We start from the raw sequence: 20548 nt of genomic DNA, 5'->3' as shown, positions 1-20548 counted from the left end.
TGTGCAAAATGTGTTTTTAAAGAGTGAATTTTATACAAATCCACAGGTCTAAATGTGTTCATAGTTGAAGAAACAGTTGTGTGCAGGAATATTAATCAGCCTTCTCATTCTAGATGAAAACATGCATAATCCTGCTTTTCGGAAATAGCCATCTGTGTGAGGGAGTATCTCAAACACTGCAGTACAATAAACATATCAGAGTGAAGCTTCCACAGGATCACTCATGTACAGTATAAGAATGATAAGATGTTTTACGGAGACATCGAGATGATTTGATAGCTTCATTATATACAGCAGAACCGATAAGTCTTCCAATAAGACCAGCAATATGTTTTTTTTTTTTTTTTTTTTAGCAATATGTTTTTTTTTTTTTTTTTTTTTTTTTTTGCCTATTAGGATAAGGGTATATATTTATTAATTTATTATATCAGCACTCCCTGTTTCTATTCATTTAAAAATCACAGCTTCATCAGAATGGTACGAAACTTGGTGACTTTTATGCCATTTGGAATGTGTATGCACAAAAAAATTAGGGCATGATTCGAGTAAGCTAAGTGGTCATAAAAAATTTTTCACACTTGGTGCAAAACCAACACATCCACACACACACACCTATGAACTGGTGTGACTGTAACATAGCAAATATGTAAAATAAAAGCAATAATTCAACTACAATGCAGTAAAAAGTGGACAGCAAGGAATGGGTTAGACTCAAGAGTGCAAAACAGACACATCCACATCACACACACACACACACACACACCACACACATATAGCCAAAACGAGTCAGAAACACTGAAATAAGGAGGTTGAAATCAGATCAGACCCAGAAGGATTAAGCTCTGATAAAACATTCCTGTTCATTTTTGTTACATTTTTATTGAAGTTTTAATGTTTTTTGGTAACAAAATGCTTTCTGTGTGTTCAGTTTTGACTGTAGTAATAATTCAAAAACATACGTTTTAAATCAGCATAAAAAAAAAAAAAAAAAAAAAAACCCTTTACAAAAAAGGTTGTCTTTGAGAACGTATAGATAGATAGATAGCTAGATAGATAGATAGATAGATAGATATATCCAAATCTACAACTTAATAAAATTAAGTATTTTTGTCTAAAATCAACTAGAGAATTTATAGGCCTTTTATATAGTGCTATATAGGAGTCTAGTGGCTAAACCATGGAAAATTTCAGGTGTTTAGATTTTTTTTTTTAATTACTCCCACCAAGACGGCTTCAAAAATTTGATTTTAAAGGCATTATCTCTTATTTAACATGAAATACTGCCTTAATATTTTCAATATTCACAAAATAAATTTGAGCATAATTATGGCAAAAAATATTAAAATACTAAAAAATATTAGTAGCATGAAATTCTCTCTCAAATAAAAAAGAAAAAAAATATATATATTGATTGAACAAAAATATATAACACTGATTTTACGAGGGGGGGTAACATTTCAGGTGTCCGGTAAGGCGGAGGCGATCATTTTTGACCACAAGTGTGACTCCCAAATAAGGAGCACCAGTGGGTTAAAGAAAGGTGTTTTTATGCAGTCATACTGTCTGAAACATCTACAGACGTGGACAAACGCAATGAGCATCTGAACCTCGACGTTTGTGCAGTGGTGTGAGCTGAATTCGTGGTGGTCTGTCAGTGTCCCCCGGATGGGCAGTAGTGGCACTGAAGCCCAGGGCAGAGCACTCAGCCTGGCATATTCCTGCACTCTCATGTGGCAAGCCACCCAACTGTACATCTGCAATTCAGACCCTCCAGGTGATGCTCCCCCTGCTGGGCAGGAGCGACAAGCTTTTTGCTTTGCAGAAAAGCAGGGCTTATATAAGCGGCCTATTCTGAAGGTAAAGAACAAGTGTCACCTCAAGGTAAGAGCGTGCACCAGCGGATGATAACACGTGCTGATTGAGTGATTATGAAACGTGACAGCACCATGAAACGTGTCATGAAGTGCAAGTGTAAGCTGAATGTGTGGAATTCATATCACAGCATTCCCACTAACAAACAATGCCCAGTGAGAACTGATTTACAAGCATGACAAGTTAATCAGAGCATGATAGTCGTCTAAAATGTTAATTACTATAATATACAGTACAATTTTATTAACAGTTTATTAAAGTTTTTTGCTATTGTGCATTTTTCTTTCAACCTCTTCACCTTACTAGTGGTTCTCAAGTAGGGGCCCTAAAGGGCCCTAAAGATTAAATAATTAAAAATAATTAAAAATAATAAAAAATAAAATAAGACAAAGCAAGTATTAAAATAAGCCAAACAAATTAATTTCAATATATTTCTTATTTAAAAATACCACATAAACTGTTTTTTTCTCTTTGAAACACCCAGGGTACATGAGTATAATATATATATATAAAAAAAAAAAAAAAGCCCTGGATAAGAATAATATGTTTTCTATAAGTGAAAAGTCATGCTAACTAATGAATTTTTTATATGTTCTGGGCATAATTTTTTTTATATATAAAAATATACATTTTCTTTTTCTTTTTTTTTTACATCTTTATCTTTAATCCTTATGTTTTAAAACATAACAACACAGTCTGAATATTTTTGAGGATAATGCAGTCAAAATGGTTGAAACCACTGGAATAAGCTATTTTTTTTTTTTTTTTTAATTTCTAAAAGACACTGATATTCCTCAAACATTCTATTTAGGATTAATAAACCTCAATGTATTTTTTTAATTAATTAAAAACCCATTCAACCCATTCTGCATATAATTATAGACTAATGTGGTACTATTTTAATGTAATTTTAAAAATAGGATTAAAGTATGAAAATATACTTTTTTCTTACATAGATTTGAATGTTCAGTGTATCCAACAGTGATGGCATCATCTGTATTTCCATACTGAATTGCATTCAGTCTTCTTCTAAGATCAAATAGCAGAATTGTGATTGGTCTTGTTTTCTTTCATACTCATAAGTGCTTATAGCCTATACAGTGTGAAGATGTGCTAAATTCATACAACTGACCCCGTAATCTGACAAAGGCTGTGACACTTTAGTTTAGTTGGTCCTTGTTACACAAGTACACATCCTTCCTATTAGAAAGAGCATTAATTATGCATAAGTGCATGCAATACCCTGGCCAAACCCTATCTAACCCTAACCATATAGTAATGTACATTATTATTAATATTACTACAGTAACTTCATGTAATACCCTGTATCATACACCTTAAATAAAAGTAACCCAGAATCTAAATCAAACATCGTTCCTAATACAACACTATTTTTTGCTGCCTTGCAAGCACACTCTATTTTCCCTTGGGGAAATCCTAATCAACAATGTTTATAAACCGTATTCCCGTTCTTGCTATGACCCATTGGGGGAACAGAGTCAAACTTTGTGACTCATTTGAAATCAAATGACAACACACATTTCCATCAATTATTCATACAACCTCCGATAGATTGCATACCTTTGCACTCACTTCACACCAGGTGGCAACATATACCCAAACTGACGCTTGCTGCAGCACTGCCGTTATTAGACTTAATGATGGTCATGAATTAATTAATCACAAAAGTAGTTAGTCTTCACTATGAACAGGAGAGTGCATGCATTGCTTCTTTCTTCATTTAACATGCCGTGATGCCTAATACAGATTCCATGGTAGTTTTAGCTAAGAGTCATTTAAGGTGAATTTACAGGTTTTAAATTGTTGGCCGCTAAAAAAAGAGATCCTTCATAGTCATTGTTTGAGCTAACAGAGCAGCAACAATGAGCAACAGCACAGATAGGTCTTGCTATACATGCTATAGCTGACTCATTTGGAGAGCATTTCCTGTTCTTGGGTACCGATAATGCACCTTGTTTGCCATAAATTGTTTACCATCCGTTGATTACAAATTAGGGTGAGATTGCGCAAATGGTCGACAGCACTTTAATTTATCCCTGTTTAAAAAAGTTAGATGTTTTCTTTATTGTATATGGTGGAGACTCTATATCAAGCAGAGGCACTTACTCTGTAATTGGCACACTAAGTTAAGACTATGTTGGGACACTTTTTCGATTGTCCACACTACACCACTGGTAGAACCAATGGACACTTTATATGCAGAAGCAATTTTATTATTATTATTTATTTATTTTTTAAGAGTAAAAGAGCTATATTACTATTTTCTTAAAATAATTTAAAATACTAATAATCATATGCATAATTTAATGATTTTGGGGGTGTCACTAGTAGAAGAACCCCAAGCGGCAAACCCACCAAATTGTACAATTCCCTGAAGAATTTCAGTTAAAAACATGGGGTTTCACTAAATGATTCTCAACCAAGTGTTCTCAGCCAGCAACTTCCACAGATGATATAAAGAGTTATAAATGGGATCCATTTAGATTAAAATATTCACGTAAAACTATGTCTAAATAAAAATACCTAAAAAAAAAAAGAATGTTAAAATTAAACTAAAGGCGTATTTTGATTCAGAACATATCTGTTTTTGAAAACTCCTGGAAAAACAAATAATCGCGGTTTTATTAATTAATTATTAGCATTACTCCACTAGTTTCTATTCATTTTTTAAAAAAAGTTTTGAAACAATTCAGCTTTTATCATAATTACATGCAGAAAATACTAGCATGTCTTAGAATATTGGGTTGCACAAAAGAGGAAAGGAAGGAAAAACTGCAACGAAGAGCTCAATTGTCTTAGAATATTGGTGTTGAACAACAAAACCCCCCTTCAAGTCAAAAATGTTGAAAACAACTTAACTGTTTTTAGATAGATTGTCCTTAAGCAAGTGACCCAGGTGGCTCAAGTCCATTGTTACAGAAAGTGTTTCCCCCTTTTGGTTTGAAGAGAAGCCACTGTCCGCTTCCTAACATAAAGTATATATTTTTTGCAAGTTGAACCTGACTGTTTGGTTTTTCACAACCTCACCAGCAGGAGATAATCTACAGATGTGTATGTGTTACATAGCTTCAGTTGCTCATGTATATTGTCCATATATTTTTTTTTAATTGCAAAAGAGAAGGTAGAGAGAGCGAGAACTCTTTAAAACAATTATATAAACATTCTTCTAATTGGTGAAGTCAATATGTTGGGGGAAAAAAAAAATGCTAGCGGGCATGCTAAAACAAGCTCACTCAACAAATAGATTTTTAAAACCAGAAACAACCACAATCAAAGCCATGAACCCAAATGCTGCCTTCATCTAAACACACACACACCCACATAAAATCATATCAACCCACCATTAACAAAGTATCAACTTCCCGGTGGGATGCAAAGTAAAAGAGAATTGCGTATTGTATCCTGCAGTCGTAATTGTTCGATTTCTACAATAATACCGTGATAAACTGGCCCTTTACAACCTCATCACCGGCAGTCGTGTGGTATGATATCATAATAAAAATTCCCCAGAACTAATCTAGATGTTTTTATTTTTTGTCTTTTATAAAGGATCAGGTATAGGTGTAAGGAAAAACAACACTCCCCCCTCCTCATATTTGGCTGCCATATTATGCTATAAACTGGAAATAAGAAAACCCACACCGTCACAAATGAGTATTTAAAAGTGTGATAGTATTGTACACCTGGAAAACGTGTCAAACTGTCTTTACCCCCTAAAAAATCTACTAACCGCGGCAGAGCTTTTCCTCGTTTAGATCCCCGCTGTGTTCATGTGATGCTGTTCAGGAAGAGAGTGGAGGAGGGGCAGAGAAAGCGATGCGTTTTCATTATACTTTAGCTCCATGGAGACCAAACCCAGAGCAACGTCCCTCGTGATTGTTTTAAAGTTGCCCCATGATAGTGCATTAAGGCTTAGGCACAATACCCGGCATCTGTCTCTAGAAACCAGAGGCCCTGGGAGAATTCGGCAGTCCTCATCTCGTCGATGAACTTCCTCCGGTTGGAATCTGCAGCACAGTCATGTAGTTCCACTGCAATGAACACGAAGTGTCTCTCTGTGCATGACCGCACTCTCCCTTCTTTTATTTTAGGTTTTTCGTAGTCTGGTAGTCAACAGGTCCCAAATCCCAATCTGAGACGCCTGGTTGTCTATGGCCTAAATAAAAGACCGTGGGGCGACCATAGAAAGCTGCGATTTTTTTGTGACATAAAATCACAAAGTCTAGACAAACATTTTTGGTCAACTGTTCTTTTAACAATAAGAGTCCATCGGTCACATTTCCTTTTAAGACAAATGGAAAAAAATAGTGCAGTAGAAGCAAAAACCCCTCAGAAAACGCTCTTTTTTCCTTCCTTTTTTCTGCATTTAAAAAATATGCAAGACATGAGGCAAGGCAAGACCATGTTTTTTAGAAAAGTTGAAATTTTTTTTAAACTGAGCGCGGGGCCATTTTTAATAATATAGTCCATGCACCCAATTCTGCAAAATAATGTCAGACGTGAGGGGTCAAAGACATCTGTCCCCTGTTTTTTGCATTAACAATGTCGCATGGCAGTGGGTGTAAAAAAAACTATAAAAAACCAAATTGCAGGTTATAAACATGTTTTTTTGAACGTCTTCTAACTTAGCACCATGTTTTTTAGTACCGATGCGACGTATCGCTGCAAAACCACACCCTGTTAACAGTCAAAATATCATGTGTGAGCATGTTTCATAGAAGTACACAGTAGAATGCAAACAAGCATTTTACACCGTATGTTAAAAGAATTTTTACAACAATATGCGTTTTATTATTATATTTCTTTAGAATAACATTACTCAGCAGCACACTCAACATCATCAACAACGTTTTTGTGACAATGTCACATTTTGAATTAAGAGAAGCATTTCCGTGGTGTGGTTTCATTTCAATCCAGATGCTGCCTTAGAAGAAAGCTGTCTATGTAGACAGCAGACACCAAGGTGGCTCACTAGGTTTTAAAACAGCTATTGTGTGACTGTTTATCTAAATAAAATCCCATAAGTCTTGATACAAAAACCTTTGCTAAAATTACACTCACTGGCCAATTTATTAGGTACACCTTGCTAGTACCAGGTTGGACCCCCTTTTGCCTTCAGAACTGCCTTCATTCTTCGTGGCATAGATTCAACAAGGCGTTGGAAACATTCCTTAGATTTTGGTCCATATTGACATGATAGCATCGCGCAGTTGCTGCAGATTTGTCAGCTGCACATCCATGATGCGAATCTCACATTCCACTACATCCCAAAGCTGCTCTGTTGGATTGAGATCTGGTGACTGTGGAGTAAAGTGAACTGTGTCATGTTCAAGAAACCAGTCTGAGATGATTTGAGCTTTGTGACATGGTGCATTGTACTGCTGGAAGTAGCCCTTAGAAGATGGGTACACTGTAGTCATAAAGGGATGGACATGGTCAGCAACAATACTCAGGTAGGCTGTGGGATTTAATTTTCACAAACTACCAACTACACCACCAGCCTGAACCGTTGAGACAAGGCAGGATGGATCCATGCTTTCATGTTCTTTACACCAAATTCTGACCCTACCATCTGAATGTCGCAACAGAAATCGAGACTCATCACACCAGGCAACGTTTTTCCAATCTTCTATTGTCCAATTTTGGTGAGTCTATGCGAATTGTAGCCTCCGTTTCCTGTTCCTAGCTGACAGGAGCGGCACCCGGTGTGGTCTTCTGCTGCTGTAGCCCATCTGCTTCAGGGTTCGACGTGTTGTGCATTCAGAGATGGTATTCTGCTTGGTTGTACCGAGTGGTTATTTGAGTTACTGTTGCCTTTCTATCATCTCTAACCAGTCTGCCCATTCTCCTCTGACCTCTGACATCAGTAGATCCGCAGTTTTTGAAATACTCAGACCAGCCCGTCTGGCACCAAAAACCATTCCACGTTCAAAGTCACTTAAAACCCCTTTCTTCCCCATTCTGATGCTCGGTTTGAACTTCAGCAAGTCGTCTTCTCCACATCTAGAAGCCTAAATGAATAGAGTTGCTGCCATGTGATTGGATGATTAGCAATTTGTGTTACCAAGCAATTGAATAGGTGTACCTAATAAAGTAGCCGGTGAGTGTATATAGTTACTGCCAATGCTACGATCAGATATCCAATAAGAGGACACATATAAGTAGTGAGCAAGTGTGCAAGAGAGCCACAGACTGTGTGTGCCATTTGCATGCTGATCATTTCAGAACATGATGTCCTGGGACTTAATTATTCCACATACAGCCACGTCACTCTCACAGAAGGAAGGAACCCTAATTGGGGGAATCAAAACACACTACAATGTACACAACTCCCCCCCACTGCAAAGAGACCTCAGCTGACTGCCAAGGGCAATGTCACTGGAACAGCCCAGCAGATGGGCCTTTCAGTTTTCACTCCTGATGTGAGTGCTTGCTGGTCCCGTGGCAGACTGGTTGCAGGTTATGCTCTGTTTGTTTGTTTTTATCTACAGTATGAGGTTTTACCAAAAAGACAAAGAGTTGTGTGCCTGGAGAGGGATATTACAATACTGGGATTTATTTATAGACTGTAAATGTGCTAATGATGTTAGCACCAAGGAGAACATCAGGACTGTTAAACATGTCCCGGAAAAAGGAGGCGAAAATCTGGTATCCAGAATCACAGAAGAACAATATCCAACATGTGCACAAAAAACTAACCTCTCTGATTCTTTGGTGTGTGTGTATGTGTGCAGGAACAGAAGCTCTCGTCCATCACTGGGGTTTCACTATAATCTGTTCGTGCAAAAAGCACTACATAGCAGTGTTTTAAAGTGAACCAAAAGTAAAACCACAATAAAATTTTATTTCAGCTGGTTGCCAAAATCAACATTTCTCATTTTCATTTAGTTTAATTTGATGTACTAAAATAAAATAAAAACTAAACTATAAATTATACAAAACTATAATTCATATGTCAATTATACAAAAACAAAAAAAAAACAAACTGCTGGCAAGTGCTCCCGTAGACAGAAGATACAGGATATTGTTTTAAGGCAAACAGCTGTATTGGAACAGTGAGAATGTTGCCTGCATCACATCAGCGATTAAAAGCAGGGAATGTGTCGTATCATTTATAGCCATTGCTTACTGCATTCTTGAGTCTTGCATTCGATGAGGACATACACAACCCAGGATGCATCCTCATCTGATAAAAGCATGATGGTGGTGGTTTCATGGCATGGTCTGCGTATGGTGTCTCTGGAAAAAGGCCTCTCAACTTCCATGACGACCAAGTGGCCCAGGGGGTCTCACCCTCTCGGGCACATGAGACCGTAGATGGCTGCCCCTACTCTGGTTCTCTCCGAAAACCTGGAGGTCTGAGCCCCAGGGGCTTTTCGAGACGCTGCATGGCCGCAGGTGGGCTCACACTCTCTGGGCATGAGACTAAGATGGCATTGCCCCTACTCTGGTTTCTCCCGGAACCTGGATGTCTTAGTCACCAGTGGCCTTTTTTCGAGCGAGTGCATGGCCCAGGTGGTGGTCCACTCTCTCGAGCATGATACTAAGCTGGCTGACCCTACTCCGGTTCTCGGAACCTGGATGTCTGAGATCACCGGGGGCTTTTTCGAAGCCGATAGATGAGCGATGCATGGCCCACCCTCTGGGCCCACCCTCCCCGCATAGCAGGAGAGTGTAAGATGGCGGCCCCCTTACTCACGTTTCTCTGGAACCTGGATGTCTGAGCACCAGGGGCTTTTTCGAGCGACCCAGGCCCAGCGAGGCTCACTCTCTCGGCATGATGAGAGGCAAGATGGTCGCCAACTACTCCGGTTCTCCGTAAGCTGGATTGTCCTGAGTTCACGGGGGCTTTTTGTGAGCGATGCATGTCCCGAGTTCCCGGACCTCCACCCCTCTCGGGCCATCGATAGGTAGCTGGCCCCCCCCCGCCCCCCCCCCAGGCCCCTACTCCTGTTCTCCTGAACCTGGATTTCTGAGATCCAGGGGGCTTTTTGGTAAGCGTTGTATTGCCCGAGGGGGCTCTCACTTCTCTGGCATTAGAATAAGATGGCGGGCCCCTACTCCCGGTTCTTCCGGAAAACCTGGATGTCCTGAGTTCCACGGGGCTTTTTTTGTCGAGGACCACATATGATTGGGACAGCAGAATGGATCCTGGAATGTTACAAACATATTGGCTAACATTTTTTTATATTCAAGAAAATGCCACCAGACTCATCACAAAGCGCTTCAATATGGTGATCAGTAAGGACAAATGACCCAAAAACATTCTGCCAGTTCAGTAAAGGGTTTATCAGGGCAAAGACTAGGTAAAGTCTTAGATTGCTCAAGTCACTCTTCCAGATTTAAATCCGATTAACCCCTTTGAACATGAAATTTCGCCAGCTGAATATGAGCCTAAAGACAGAAAACTCCACAAACACAAGCAACAGCTGGAAATGGCCTGTAATTAAAGACTGGGGAAAGCAGCCTTTTGGAGAAAAAAACCGGGAGGCATGTGACTGTCCCATAGACTGCCAAGTAAATTAACATTGTCAAGGGCATAAAAAAAGGTATGAAAAGTCGGCGTCAGAATACCCAATCTGCAATCAGACGTGCAATATGGGTTAGTATGAAGCAATACCGAACACTTGTTGTACATCGAACAAACAAAAGATAAAAGACTTTCATTTACAAACAATTCCTTTGTCAACCAGTCTCCCCTGTGTCTCTCAATATTTCCTTAATGAAGCGTATGCTCCTTCTGTCTCATCTGCGCCATAAGGGATGCGCTGTTTTTTTTCAAAATCAAAAGCTCTAAAGTACACTTAAAGAGCATAACGCAGCACATACAGTGATATGGGAGACACAGAGTTAGACCGTGTGCCAAGGAAGTGTTGAATAAACGGTCGTTATTTTTTTTCTTATCCCCAATAATAAGTGGAGGGCTCCTGTATCTCTTTATTACATACACACACACAACCACACACACACAACACACACACAAAAAAAGAATAATAATACAATTACCTTATTTAAAATAAGTGATAACTTTAATATTAAATAAATTCGCAATATAAAATAAAAGGATTTACAAATAGACAATAACTTACTTATTATCTAGGACGCTACTGGCTTTGTATAAACCGAAGGAGACCAACACTGTAACCCAGGTGATATATGTTTTCCAGAGCAGGTTTTTAAAAGCTTCTTAACAGCCCTGAAATTAATGAAAAACACTAATTTTTGTCCTTAAGCTTCCTACGGACACCCTAGAATCCCTTTGTGCACCCCTTGGTGTTCCCTGGACCCCAAGTTTGAAAACCCCTGTGACAGTCTACTCCAAATGCCTGAAATACAATTCAAATAAGTAATTGACATAACATTTCCACTTCTTCGTTTTTTTTTCTTTTCTATAATACAGACACGAAAAACTCATGAACAACATGAACACTTCCTTAGCTTTAATGTCAAAGACACGGCCTAACAAAATATCTCTTTAATTAATCCTAATGTTTGGTACCATATTCAGATATTTTATTATAAATAACCCACCAAACTTTAACTATGCTTTAACCCCTTTAACAGTCTAGAAATTGCACTTGTTGGGACAATCACTGTGGTTTGGGAAGGTGACGCGGGTAATTTCAGCACAGCTAGTGTCACTGGATGGGATTGAATAAACAATAATGATGTTTCAAATGAGTTTTTACAAACACAACGTATGTCATCCATCTGCGTCACACAAACAGTTTGTCCAGCAACACTATTAGTTCAGTCAAAAGTTGACATTTTGGGCCGATCAAAAGTACAAACTGAACATAAGGTACAGAGCAACAGTCAGTGTTTACATCTTTTGGGAAATCAACTTACTTGTAGCTGACTCTTTACTTTAAACTGGGATTGAGAAAGTATTTCACCTTTAAATGGAGACATAGCTCTTTTCTGGAGGGAGAACATCTTAAGACACATTTGTGAATTTATAATATACGTTTCCAACATTTTTGTATTTCAACTAACCTGGAATATTGTCGTTTATGAGTTGTTAAAAGTAGGCCGCAGTTCTGTCGCCCTCTACTGGACTAAGCGCGCGACCACACGAGCCGTAAACATGCGATATTTTGTCGCAAAAAAAAAAAAAAAAGTAACTGTAGTAAAGAATGTGCTTAGCGGCAGCCGTACACACATACACGTGCATCCAGAGGTGCTCTGAAGATAAATGTAAGTTACACACTGCGAATGTAAATACTAGCTTCAACACAGCAATAAATATTGAAGTCCGTGTATTGGTAGTAATTACGCCTGTGAGCGGTGTGTGTACGTGATATCTATTAGAATAAAAAGCTATTTTTGTATATGTGAGATGGCTAACGAACATCTTAGTTCTAGTTTTTCTTACACGGGTCTCTTGCATCAGGATAACAGATATGTAAGAATATGAAAAATCATTGTCATCAGGTCATGTGTTTTCTGTATCGGTGTTTTTTTAATTATGCTTATGGAGTGACCAACATTTGCACATTTTATGTGTTTTAATAGACTTCAGTTCATGGAGCTTCTCTAATAAAGAGATGACCCGAAATGATCATGCAAAAAAAATCAAACAAACATTGTGTTCTCCAGACTATGGGGTGTGTGTGTATATATATATATATATATATATATATATATATATATATATATATATATATATATATATATATATATAATATATATAATAAAGAGAGTTGTTTATATATATATATATATATATATATATATATATATATATATATGTATACATATACATACACACACAATCCCCACCCCTTTTTATGATTTTATTTTTATTATTAGCTTTGTCTTCTCTCCTCAGTTTCCATCAGGATGGCAAAGAGTTTACGCAGCAAGTGGAGGAGAAAGATGAGGGCGGAGAAAAGAAAGAAAGTTGCACCCAAAGAGCTGGCACGACTCAAAACAGTGCTGGGTCAGGGAGAGAAAGGTGAGATCAGCATGAAAGATGTGGCTGAGATCGCCACCGTGGTGCCGCCTGAGAAAGTGAAGCAGAAGCCAGAGGATGTGGAGATGCAGGAAGAACATGGTGAGCTTTTATAGAAGCATTTAGCAATTCGGCTTATATGTTGTGTTTTTTAGCATATTAAATGCAGATCTGTTGTTGCTTTGCAGCGGATGGTGGAAAGATGGATTTAGACACTAAACGCAATAAAAAGACAATGTTGGACGATGAAGGACGGTATCCGGTTTGGATGAACCAAAGGCATATAAAGAAGGTGAAAGCCAAACGTATGGCTACAAAAGGAAAACCTAAGATGAAGAAGGGGCTCGCCTGGTAGATGAACTGATCTGCTTGTGCACGGACATTATGCCTGACATAGCTGTACAGGAGCTTTGCTGTGCATCTTTTACTTTTCTATGGACTGTTTATGCAATCTTCCAGTGTCTGGAAGAGGCAGACACTGTAAGTCACCCGCATTTTACTACACAACGGACTCTTCCAGTGAAATATACATTTGTCCTCTCTACTTCAATCTCTCACTCTGTTAGTCTGCTTTACTTTGAAGTAAAAATCCAATATACCTTTCTGGGGGATTTAGTTTTATTTTGCAGTAAACAAAAATCCACAACATTGAGTCAAGAAAGAGACAAGCATAAGCCAGACCAGTGGCTTGTGTATCTCTATAAGGCAGCATGGTATACTTTTAGATTTAATCCCTGCACCAACCAAAATTCTTTATAATAGTACATATGAATTCCGCAAACAACTTAATATATTAGCACATTTGTAGATCTTCTGATTCAATGCATAAAGGGTTGGAAAACTGGTAACTGACATGAAATTCCTCATTTAAAACTATTAACGATGTTTCATAATTACTGTAATATTTGACATCCTGTTATCTGAGAGATTACATGGAATATTAGCACTTTAAAGAAATTAATTTTTCATATTGTAGGACAGGGAATCAGCTAAAAAAGTAACTGTAAATTGTGACTGGTTAAACATTTATTTAAAGGGATACCCGTAAAAGCTTTGTTCGTCTTCGGAACACAATTTAAGATATTTTGGATGAAAGCCGGGAGGCTTGTGACTGTCCCATAAACTGCCAAATAAGTAACAGTGTCAAGGTCCAGGAAAGTATGAAAAGTATCATCAGAATACTCCATCTGCTATCAGTGATTCAACTGTAACGTTATGAAGTAACAAGAATACTTGTTGTACACGAAGAAAACAAAAATAACAACTTTATTCAACAATTCCTCTCCTCTGTGTCTCTCCAAATCAGCGTAGCGCCATTTTGGCAATTCTGAGCAGATTTGGAGAGAGGAGAAAAAGAGGAATTGTTGAATAAAGTTGTTATTTTTGTTTTCTTCGTGTACAAAATGTATTCTTGTCGCTTCATAACGTTATGGTTGAATCACTGATGGCAGATGGACTATTCTGACGATGCTTTTCATACTTTCCTGGACCTTGACACTGTTATTTACTTGGCAGTCTATGGGGCAGTCACAAGCCTCCCGGTTTTCAACCAAAAAATCTTACATTGTGTTCCGAAGAGGAATGAAGCTTTTGCGGGTTTGGAACGACATGGGGGTAAGTGATTAATGAAAAAATTTTCATTTTGCGGTGGAGTAACCCTTTAATGTTCTTTTATACACTATCGTTCAAAAGCCTGGGGTCAGTATTTTTATATTTAAATTAATACTGTAATTTAGAAAAGATGCATTAAAATTGATCAGAAGTAACAGTAAAAACATGCATGTTACAAGATTTCTATTTCAAATAAATGCTCTTATGAACTTACTAAAAAATCTAAAAAAAATCATGATTTCCACATAAATATCAATCAGCACAACTGTTTTCAACATTGATAATAATGCTTTTTTGAGCACCAAATCAACATATTAGAATAATTTCAAAAGGATCATGTGACACTAAAGACTAAAGTAATGACTGCTGAAAATACATTGAAATACTAAATACATTGAAATAAAAAGCTATTTAATTGTAATACTCTTTCAACTCTTTACTGGTATTTTGATCACATTAAATGCAGTTTCGTGGTGAGCATAAGAGCCTTTCAAAACCTTACAAGATACAGACCCCACCATTAACAGTAATTGTATATAAGCATATCCATTTAATCTAAAATCCTTATGGTTATTGGTTACTAAATCGTGTGCACTTATTGGACAGTTCTGGCTCATCTAATAGTGGCCAGCCTCATTAAGAAAACAACCAAAAAAAAAAACTTTCAGTGCTGTAGGCATGTTCTTATATTTGTAATTTCACTTGGTATATCATAACACACTGCAATAAAACTTTTGTCTGGCAAGTGGGCCAATAATCAAAATTGTGATCACTGTATTATTAGAGGCACTACTGGAGCTCCACAAAAGTGGCAGGAAACAGGCCTGTGCGACCATGACAGTTTCCTTTCCACCAACCCTCATCCACCATCTCCACGTTAGTGATGATGTCACCCTGGCATGAAGCGAGATCTCGTCGCTTGGCTGCGTCTGCAAAGCATGATTGATATTCATAAAAGTCAGGCAGATTAAACGAAAACGAAGCAAAAAAAACCTCGAGTATGACTCAGATTCATGCCGACACAGGTTTGAATTAAAATAAAAAATATCAATGTCAGTGAGGTATCAATCAGCTGCTGTGGACTGTAATGGCTGTACGTACCTCCTTGGTAGTCATAAATAGCCCGTTGTGCTGTGTTTGTCGCTGCAGCCACAGCCTAGATCTTCTCATAGTCATTATCAGCAGCTGTAGAAGAAGCCAAAAAATGAGTACTTCCAGCTGTTGGCGATCACAAACATTTATAACTGTTATAATTAGTAACCATCTGTTGTTTTTCTTTGATTCCCACAAGTGAAAAGCACATGTAGTAAATATCAATGTGTGTGTCAAGCAAACCTGCCAAGCTAGCAAATGAGCTGCAATATCCTCATAATCTTCTTCCTGAGGTACAGGGGTCAGGTCACATTCGGCATAAGTTTGCTTCCTCCTCTCTCCTCCTCTTTCTCTTCGATCAGGTCAGCTGAGCCGGTTGGGCGCCCGTGCAGTAACATGGCGGCTCCTCGTATTCAGGGTCTCCTCCTCTACCTGAAACACACACCGAGCAGACGATGATCAGTTCATCTCCGTATATGTGCTTAGTTACTTGTCTAGAAACAGAAGAGTACAGAAGAATCAACAACTAAACTAGATGATAGGCCTTGCTAGTGGTGTTTATTGAGTTTTTTGACTAAAAAAAAACTTGGTTGCTTACTGGTCCAAGATAAATGTCTAGAATTTTACAGTCCTTAGATATTAGACTTAGACTTCAACTCTATTTACTTAAAGACCACATCAAACGTTTATCTTCAAAAGAGCAATGACAATATAACATTGCCTGAGCTTCTTCCCTCTGGTTCATCTCTGGGAATTTCAGGCAGTCTTCTGAATGTCTCTGGAGGATTCTGGGATGCTGGCACAGGTGGTGGTCTCTGGTTCTCTTCCTCCTCTTCACGCTTGCTCTGCTCCTTAAGAGAGAAGATGACCAGCATTACAAAGTGTTCATTAGTGTGTAAAAAAAAGAACAGGCTGATGTGTGTGTGTGTGTGTGTGTGTGGGTGGGTTATCTATTGTTCTCATGCATTTCTATTTTAAGTGTAGTGAGCATATCTATATATATATATATGTATGGGTATTACGACAAACATGAACCTCTTGTTTGCATTAGTGCCTCTTTTCCCGTTCTCCCTCCCTCTCTTCTCTCGAGCGAGTCTTCTGACTCTCTCCTCCTCCGTCAGCTTTCTTTCTATTCTCCTCATCTGAGGCCTTCGCCATGTTCTCAAAGCGAGCCTTAAGGTTTCCAGCTCCTACACTTGCTGTAAACACCACAAAGAGAAGAATCTACTGAGTTCCTGAAAAGCATACGGACCCTCCTTTTATCAACACATTCAAAATGTACGAGTGTCACTGCATTACTACTCAAAAGCAATCACTTCAAATGTAACATTTCATGAATATTTGTATGTATAGCAAACACTCACAGGCCTCAAAAGCCTGAGGCTTTTCATAAGATGATGATGGTGACTCCATATCATTGAATGAAGCTGCACTCTGTGGAAAATAAGTAAATAAATAACTCAATGTACATTCACTGGGAAACTGCAAAACATTTGTTGACACGTCCATTATAATTCTATACAATTCATGTGACGTGTATACCTTATCCATGCGATCTGCTTCGACTCCATAACGTCCTCCAAAACCCTTTGCATAGTCTTTAAAATTAATAAGAACATATATATTTAGTATTATGTAAAACAGACCGAAAATGTGTTGCATCTCTAGCTTTAGCTGTCAGTTAGAAACATCACATTTTGAACGGACAAACGTTTAAAAATAGATAGCGGGTGATGTGCCACTAATGCATCAGAATAAACATGCGAAGGTGGGATTTGCAAGAGTTTTTTTCCATTAATCAGATGACATCAGGGACTATTTATGGTACCTTTCTGCGACTGATGTTTCTCTGTTTCTCCTTTATAGTCATAACCCAAAGCAGCCTTGTCAACCTTTTCTTTTTCCACTCCGTATTTCCCCCCGAAGCCTTTTGCATAGTCTGCGAGATGTTTAGAAAACAGAATTATACTTTATAAACCATTCTTCCACCAAAAGGTGGGCAATATATATATATACGGATCGAGGACCATCAGGATGTTTTGGTCCAGCAGAGATTGAAATGACATTTCTGCGACTGATGTTTCCCGTCTCTGTTTCTCCTTGTAGTCGTAACCCCACAGCAGCCCTTGTCAACCTTTTCTTTTTCCACACCGTATTTCCCCCCGAAGCCCTTTTGCGTAGTCTGCGAGATGTTCAGAAAACAGAATTTTGCTTTATAAACTCTTCTTCCACCAAAATGCGACACGGATTGAGGACCGGAGATGCAGACCTTTCTGTGACTGAGTGTTTCTCAGTCTCGCCTTTTATAATCGTAACCAACCGCGGCCTTTGTCAACCCTCTCTTTCTGCACACCATACTTGCCACCAAAAACTTTTAGCATAATCTTACGAACAGCAAAGAAGTGATCGTTATACGAAGCACAGAACAATAGAGAAGATGATGCCCCATAGAACATACTGTAGATGCCTGAATCTTCTGGATTTGAGATGTTTTTGAGAAAGTACCTTTCTTCTGAGATGCATGCTGCCTGTACCTCACCCTTATACTCATAGTTCATGGCAGACTGTGATAAATCATGATAAAAAAATAAGGCAAAGGAAATCAAATATTCAATTCATTTATTTCTATTATACAATCACATGAGAGAGTTTTCTAACCTTGTCCCACACGGTCCTTCTGGACACCAAATTTTCCCCCCGAAACCCTTTGCTGCATCTGTCTGGGATGAGTGCTTTTCTACCTCCGCCACATAGCTGTGCCCTAAAGCACCCTGGGAAAATTCAACACGTCATTTTTTTTAGTTCGATTGGTGTCACTGACATCAAACCTGGTGCAATGTGTTTTTAAACAGCAAGTTTGAATATGACTATATGCAGAGTTTGCACTCCTGTGTTGAGGTTTTTAGACGTAAGGTGCGTTCTCATTCGTGAATTTAGTGGGCAAAAAGAGGGTTATTGTCTACAGTGTAACAATATATGAAGAACAGTTCACATAGAAGTCACTTTTAAAACCCAGCACCCCCTGTTCTTTTCCGAGTCTAACTAACCTTGTCCATCTCTGTCTTTCTCAACTCCAAATTTCCCTCCATAGCCGTAAGAGGCTTAGGGCCCTGGTCCAGCTCTTTCTTCTTAACCACTTCATGTTCCCGAGACACATTCTGCCCTGAGATCTGCAATGCTGCACACAAACACAGGCACATTGCATGTTCCTACATGCTGCATATCGCCATGGAATGTAATGGCATTTTTTGTTTATGCCCCCTTTGCACTTGTTTATGGTGCTCCTCCTTTATATTTTTAACATTATTACTGTAAATAATACAGATGTATCATATTTAAAATGCAGTGTGTGTCAGTGCAACATCTTATTCCGCTTCACTGACATGATGTAGGCTTGAAATGAGACACTCCATATTTGGAAATGCAACTCGTGTCGGCAGCCATTTCTACTTTCCTATTTCCTCTCTGCAGAGAGTGACACTCTTTTTTTTTAACTGTTACCTGATGTGTTCTTTTCGACCTGATCCTTCTATGGTTCTGGAACCCCATCTCTGCTCCTGCTCTGATACATCATTCTGGTACACAGACACATTTTCATTTATACAATAATAATAATAAAAAAAAAACAGTTATGTTTCAAGAAACCTAACTCTTTTACACACTCATTTAGATTAGCACCTTAGGACTTAACAGTAGCGCATTTATTTTCAGGTCTGCTTACCTCAAAATTCGGATCTGTTTCCCAGTCGTCCCCCTCCGATTCGACCTTCACATTAACATCATGTCCCACCACAGATTTCCACATCTGTAGAAAGAGAACGAGCAAGGATTGCATGGCTCATGTTATATTTCCTTATGTACAAACTATAAAGAGTATTGAATGCATTATATTAAAAATGCATCACTCAATTAACTTTTTTTTTTTTTACAGATATGATGTATGAATAAAAATGTATCACTAAGTAGCTGATTATAATCATCATCTTGTAGAAAACTTCCAAGTTGACTATTTTACACCTGACTGCTCTGCTGTCATCAAGAGAGTAAAACATCAGGTTTGAAGTTGTAATTTGAAGTTTGTATATGTTTTAAGTACTTCCACATTTTTATGGAAAACACAAACTTCGTTTATCTAGCATGTCTTTATAAACAAAACAAGTGTTATTGCACTTTGCAAGTTCCTCATTTCTCTAGTAGCCTACAGCAGATTTACATTTTTACACGTTCACGACTAAAAATCTTCACACTTTGAATTTCAAACAATAATCACGACCTGGAACACTGTAATGCAAGCACACAGATAATGGTTACAGAAATAATGTACAGAAATATATATATTTTTGACTTCCTGAAACGAATAAGTTTTGGCAACTTTTCAACCACTTCCTGATTTTAAAAAAGTAGCGTTTTTCTTAATGCATCGTTTATTAACAAAAAGATCAGATATACAATGGGGTTACTCACGGTTTAAATGCTTTTTTTTTTTTCTCCGGCTTTTTGGTCGTGTTTAATGTTTAATTTAATTTCTTTGTCAGGGTGAGACGAACTGAAGATCTCGACCTGCGCTTCGAATGAATGCAGAGAAAAGAAGCGGCGGACACGCGTTCACGGCGCAGCTGAGTCCTACCTCTGCAATTTGTGACCCGTTAAATTAAAGCTTAGAGATACACTAAAATACTCCATTTTAATTTTCTGCCTCCAAACACAGATTAATATGTAATATTTGCATTATGATTCTTGCATTTCTGCAAATTTTTGTGTATGGGTCAGGTCTGAACTTCAGATCTGGTCGAATCTCGATTCAAATATAACTTCATTACTAGATAAAAAAAAAAAAAAAAAAAAAAAAAAAATGGGATAAAAATATTTGTGGAATGACAGTTTGAATGCCTTTGTAGCAACATTTTAAACTTGTTTTAAATTCAGTATTTGCTTGCATTCATTGTGTGTAATTATCCGAGTAGAATTTAAAATGGTTTGTAGGCCTAAGTTAACTTT

At 38.0% G+C, this 20548-nt stretch overlaps 1 protein-coding gene and 1 pseudogene across 1 annotated transcript; one reads left to right on the top strand and one right to left on the bottom strand.

The window, feature by feature from the left end:
* The first annotated feature begins 12689 nt into the window (after positions 1–12689).
* LOC122147661 (protein LLP homolog) lies at positions 12690–13451 on the top strand. Its single transcript, XM_042770818.1, has 2 exons — positions 12690–12949; positions 13036–13451. Exons 1-2 carry the CDS (start codon positions 12736–12738, stop codon positions 13200–13202), a joined length of 381 nt encoding a protein of 126 aa, XP_042626752.1. The 5' UTR covers positions 12690–12735; the 3' UTR covers positions 13203–13451.
* Positions 13452–15247: 1796 nt separating this feature from the next.
* Positions 15248–19356, bottom strand: LOC122147631 (annotated as a pseudogene).
* Between the last annotated feature and the right edge of the window lie 1192 nt (positions 19357–20548).

This window comes from Cyprinus carpio, chromosome A15 (assembly GCF_018340385.1).
Source record: "Cyprinus carpio isolate SPL01 chromosome A15, ASM1834038v1, whole genome shotgun sequence".
Taxonomy (NCBI): Eukaryota; Metazoa; Chordata; class Actinopteri; order Cypriniformes; family Cyprinidae; genus Cyprinus; species Cyprinus carpio.
This window is presented reverse-complemented; position numbering and strand designations above follow the sequence as displayed.

What these genes read in the sequence shown, in the direction of transcription:
- LOC122147661 (XM_042770818.1), top strand. Translation starts at nt 12,736, where the DNA reads ATGGCAAAGAGTTTACGCAGCAAGTGGAGGAGAAAGATGAGGGCGGAG. An exon ending in GGAGATGCAGGAAGAACATG is followed by an intron (nt 12,950 to 13,035) that starts GTGAGCTTTTAT and finishes GTTGCTTTGCAG; the next exon opens with CGGATGGTGGAAAGATGGAT.